Below are 5,195 nucleotides of genomic sequence, written 5' to 3'. Positions count from 1 at the left end.
CCAACTTCAAACTAGATGATATCAACCCAAACAACTTCAAGGTAAATATATATGTAATCTAACCAGGCGCTTCGCGCTCCCTTGTTTAGGGTCGCGCTGCGCGCTCCCGGGGGCTTCGCGAGGTTGTGCATGGGGTCGCGCTTCGCGCACTTACTTCCTCAGATTGAGCGATCAAGTGAAGCTGTGTGAATACAAGAACATGGAAGAGGAGATCATGATAGATAAAATCATCTGCTCTATTCAGAACGTCAAAATGAAGGAAAAACTCTGGATGAAGGAGAGATTGAAGCTAGCAGAAGTTGTACAGCTGTGCAAGGCGGATGAGGAGTCCAGGAAGCAGATAGAAAACGTCAGTGGGAAGCTGAACGATGTGAACAAGATATCAAGCTCAAGTAAATACAGGAGTGATGTGATGAACAAACAACAACAGAGGAGTGTTCCAGGTAACAAGAAGTGTGTTTACTGTGGAGGACTGTGGCATACATCACTTCAGAAGTGTCCAGCAAGAAACAAAACATGCTACAAGTGTAACAAAAGAGGTCACTTCTCCCAGGTATGTCTTGGTGAAGCCGAGGTGAAACAACTGACCGAAGGAAGTGAGAGTGAGACTGAAGTACTCAAGATTGAGAAGCTGGGTACGAGCGGCGTGTTCTCACATTTGAACTTTGTGTTACCTAGAAGCAAGGTAAAGTCAGTCAAGTGTCAACTGGACACTGGTGCCGATTGTAATGTGATTGGTTACAAACAACTCAAAGATATTCTTGGACAAGGTGAGTGTGTATTGTTAGAACATACCAATATAAAGCTAAGAGCTTTTGGTGGAACACCTATAGCTGTGGTGGGATCATACACTTTGAAAGTACGAAGGTACAATAACATGTACAATATTGTGTTCATAGTGGTGGACAAAGACCATTGCCCCTTGTTATCTGCTAAAACTTGTGAAGAGTTGAACCTTATCAGATTTTGTAACCAAATCACCAGTGAATTCCAGGTTGAAAAACACATTCACCCTGAACCGATCATCAATGAATTTGCTGATGTATTCCAAGGAATTGGTCGGATGAAAGGCGAAGTCCAGATTGAAATCATCAATGGAAGGAACCCAGTAAGGCAAGCGCCGAGAAGAATCCCCATGACCATGAGAGAAGATCTCAAGAAGGAACTGGAAGAGATGGAAAAACTGGGTATCATAACAAAAGAGAACGAATATACGGACTGGGTGAGTAACTTAACTATAGTACGCAAAGAAAATAAGCAACTAAGGATATGCTTAGACCCCAGGTTCCTTAACCAAGCCATCAAAGATACCAAACAACAGTTACCTACTTTAGATGAGGTTCTACCCGAGCTGAAAAACGCGAAACTTTTCTCAACAGTGGACGCTAGGAAAGGCTTTTGGCAGGTAGCACTGACCGAGGAAAGCAGCAAACTAACTTCCTTCTGGAATATCGATACCTCCGCCTTCCATTCGGAATTTCGACAGCTATGGAGATATTTCAACAAAAGATGTTGGAAATTACAGCTGGTCTAGAAGGTGTGTACGTTCTAGCCGATGATGTTCTCATAGTAGGTTGTGGTAACAGCGATAGCGAGGCGAAACAAAGCCACGATGAACACTTCAGAAAACTGTTGACTCGTTTACGTGAAGAAAACGTCAAACTGAACCTGGAAAAATTGAAATTCAGAGTGAACGAAATTAATTTCTTTGGTCATATTTTGTCTTCACAGGGAGTTAAACCTGACAGTAAGAAAATAACAGCCATTGTAACATGCCGAAACCTGAAAATAAAGAAAGTGTTCTTCGATTTCTAGGAATGGTAACCTATCTCTCCAGATATCTACCTAATCTGTCATCCCATGCTGAGCCGCTGAGGGAGATAGCAAGACCAAACAACGAATTCATTTGGACTGGGAGACATGATGAAGCGTTTAATAAGTTGAGGAAGATGATAGCAGAAACCAGTCTGTTGAAATACTTCGATGTCAACAGTCAGATATACATCCAAACTGACGCATCTTCATTTGCTCTCGGATGTGCGCTCATACAGAACGGGTTCCCCATCGCATACGCCTCCAAGACATTATCCAGCACCCAGCGGAACTACGCGCAGATCGAGAAGGAGATGCTGGCAATCGTGTTTGCGTGTAAGAAGTTCGACCAATATATCTGTGGTAACAATGTCATAGTGGAAACAGACCACAGTCCCTTGGTAAGTGTTTTCCAGAAATCCTTACTTAAAACACCCAAGCGTCTTCAGAGCATGATCTTGTCCCTGCAGCGGTATAATATTCATATCAAATATAAGAGAGGTAAAGAGATGTACTTAGCAGACACGTTATCTCGTGCTCCTGTGAGCTTGGAGAACGAAGAAAAACAGCTCGATGTTTACAAATTGGAAACTTTTGATCACATTAGCTGTGTGAAAGAATTAAGAGATGGGGTTCATTACCTTGAGGACCGAAGAGTTTCCATAAGCGATAAGTCACTAGAGAAAATAAAAACTGAAACGGCCAGAGACACGCAGTTACAGAAGTTGTATCAACAAATACAACAGGGTTGGCCTGAGAATAAAAAACAAGTTGACAATCTCATCAAATGTTTTTGGAATTTCCGATCAGATCTTGTGGTCGAGGATAAGTTCTTACTAAAGAATAATCAAATCATCGTTCCTAAATGTCTTAGGAAAGAGTTCCTTGAGAAGCTTCATTCCAGTCACCTTGGCATAGAGGCCACATTGAAACTAGCCCGGGAAACTTTGTTCTGGCCTGGAATCACAGAGGACGTGAAGAACAAGGTAGCATCCTGTGAAACATGCGCGAGGTTTGCACCTAATCAGACAAAAATACAGATGATGACACATATCATACCGGAGAGTCCATTCGATATTGTGAGCATGGATGTGTTTGAGATGAACATTAAGAACAAGAAGAGAAGGTTCCTGGTCACTGTAGACCATTATTCAGACTTCTTCGAACTGGACGAGTTACCTGACATGACAGCTAAAAGTCTCATCCTCATATGTAAGCGTAACTTTAGTCGCTATGGTATCCCCTCGCTCGTCATATCAGACAATGGTACAAACTTTGTGAACAAAGAGTTCGCCAAGTTCACGGAAGAGTGGGAGTTCCAACACACAACAAGTAGTCCATTTCACCAACAAGGGAATGGTAAGGCAGAGGCGGCCGTCAAGATTGTTAAACAGCTTGTACAGAAAGCAATTCATGAGAATGTGGACTTTTACAAAATGCTACTAGTATGGAGAAACACACCGAATAAAATCAACTATAGTCCTGCTCGAAGATTTATGTGCCGGTGGTTACGCTGCCAAGTACCAAACATTCAAAAATACCAAACGATTGTAAGTTCTGAGGAGGTACAAAACAATATAAGGAAGAATCGAGATGTTGCAGCTCGAAATTACAACAATGAAAGAATGATAGAAAGGCGACCTTTGATAGTTGGCCAGCCAGTGTGGTATAAGAAGAATCCAAATGATCAAGAATGGAAGAAAGGAAGAGTCGTGAAAAAAGAGAACAATAGGTCATACAACATAGAAACAGAAGACGAAAATATACTGCGAAGAAATGAAATCCATATAAAACCAAGAGTGAGTCAACACATGGAAGAAGTACCAGATGATCCTAAGGACTCAGAGGATTTGGATCCAGAAGACCAAACTGCTACTGAGCCATCCGAAGAAGAAACTATGCCAAACCAAGATGCTGAGACTCCAATGCCAGGATGTAGTAGTGGTGCACAGAGTCCAGTACAAGAATATTCCCGTCCCAAGAGGGTTACAAGTCTGCCCAAGAGGTTTAAAGATTTTTTTATGAACTGATGATTTTTGTTCTCCTTTAAATCTTGAGAAGGGGATGTTACGATATCGGCCAGATATTATCTGACTGTAGGTTTTGGAAAATAAAGTCAGTCTGCTTTTGACAGCTCCAAAATAATGTTGTTCCCAGTTTTCTTACTTTTCCCAATAGATTAAAACAGGAGGAGTGTGGCGAAAAAACTACCCCAAAAAAGAGGTTTTATCACCAGTTTTGAAGAATAATTGGGAGACAATCTCTTCGGAGCGATTTTCCCATTTAAACAGGTTTTTTAGTAAAAAATGAAGGGGCCACGATTTTTTTTCTCAGTTATTCAGGTTTCCCACTTAGACAGGTTCGTCTGTATATCATTCAGTCAACTGAGGCCTCATTCCAGGAAAGTATGGAATAATAAAATTTTCAAGTGTAAAGTTAAGTACAACATTAATATAATACATGTATTGTGTAAAAGTCACAACAATAATAATTTACTTAAGTGAACGATTATTATTATCATCATAACTCGCACTTCGTGCTCGGGAGGGGGGCTTCGCCCCCCTCCACCCTCCGGGGGCTTCGCGTGTTCGCTACGCGGGGTTGCGTATACGGTCGCGCTGCGCGCTCCCGGGGGCTTCGCGGGGTTGTGCATGGGGTCGCGCTTCGCGCTCCGTTGTTTACGGTCGCGCTGCGCGCTCCCGGGGCTTCGCGGGGTTGTGCATGGGGTCGCGCTTCGCGCTCCGTTGTTTACGGTCGCGCTGCGCGCTCCCGGGGCTTCGCGGGGTTGTGCATGGGGTCGCGCTTCGCGCTCCGTTGTTTACGGTCGCGCTGCGCGCTCCCGGGGCTTCGCGGGGTTGTGCATGGGGTCGCGCTTCGCGCTCCCTTGTTTACGGTCGCGCTGCGCGCTCCCGGGGCTTCGCGGGGTTATGCATAGGGTCGCGCTTCGCGCTCCCTTGTTTACGGTCGCGCTGCGCGCTCCCGGGGCTTCGCATGGTTGTGCATGGGGTCGCGCTGCGCGCTCCCGGGGAGTTGGCCGGCCGAGCCCTGATGAGTAGCGTTGGTCCATTCAGATGAATGCAGCAATCGATGTATCTTTAGCTGGATTATTAGTTAAGGACAACGAATGAGATCAATTTGTGATAGTGTGTTAATTGAGCCTCAGGTAAACATAGCACATTTGGCCTTATTATGCTGCGCTTGAATCAAGGCTGGCGTATGTCTTTTATCAGTCCACTGTCCTTTCGCCTCACGCTTCCGCTCGTGATTGACGTAGGAATGCGCACATTACAAAGAAAGCGACCATCACAGCGTCGCACGTGGGATGACAGCTTGATTGTTGAGCTTCGGGGCCCATCGTCTTTTCAGGACGTCAGTCTGGCATC

The 5,195-nt window shown here is 44.5% G+C and overlaps 1 protein-coding gene across 1 annotated transcript; it reads left to right on the top strand.

Annotated features, from left to right (window-relative positions):
* The first annotated feature begins 199 nt into the window (after positions 1 to 199).
* Positions 200 to 1,534, top strand: LOC108252308 (uncharacterized protein K02A2.6-like). Its single transcript, XM_017443796.1, has one exon. The coding sequence runs from the start codon at positions 200 to 202 to the stop codon at positions 1,532 to 1,534; it is 1,335 nt and encodes a 444-aa protein (XP_017299285.1).
* Positions 1,535 to 5,195: the final 3,661 nt, after the last annotated feature.

Source organism: Diaphorina citri, unplaced genomic scaffold (genome assembly GCF_000475195.1).
Source record: "Diaphorina citri unplaced genomic scaffold, Diaci psyllid genome assembly version 1.1 scaffold406, whole genome shotgun sequence".
Lineage (NCBI taxonomy): Eukaryota > Metazoa > Arthropoda > Insecta > Hemiptera > Psyllidae > Diaphorina > Diaphorina citri.
The sequence above is the reverse complement of the archived record's forward strand: the minus strand, read 5'-3'. Positions and strand labels throughout refer to the sequence as shown.

Excerpts from the sequence above, each read along its gene's own strand:
- LOC108252308 (XM_017443796.1), top strand. The coding sequence starts at position 200 with ATGGAAGAGGAGATCATGATAGATAAAATCATCTGCTCTATTCAGAAC.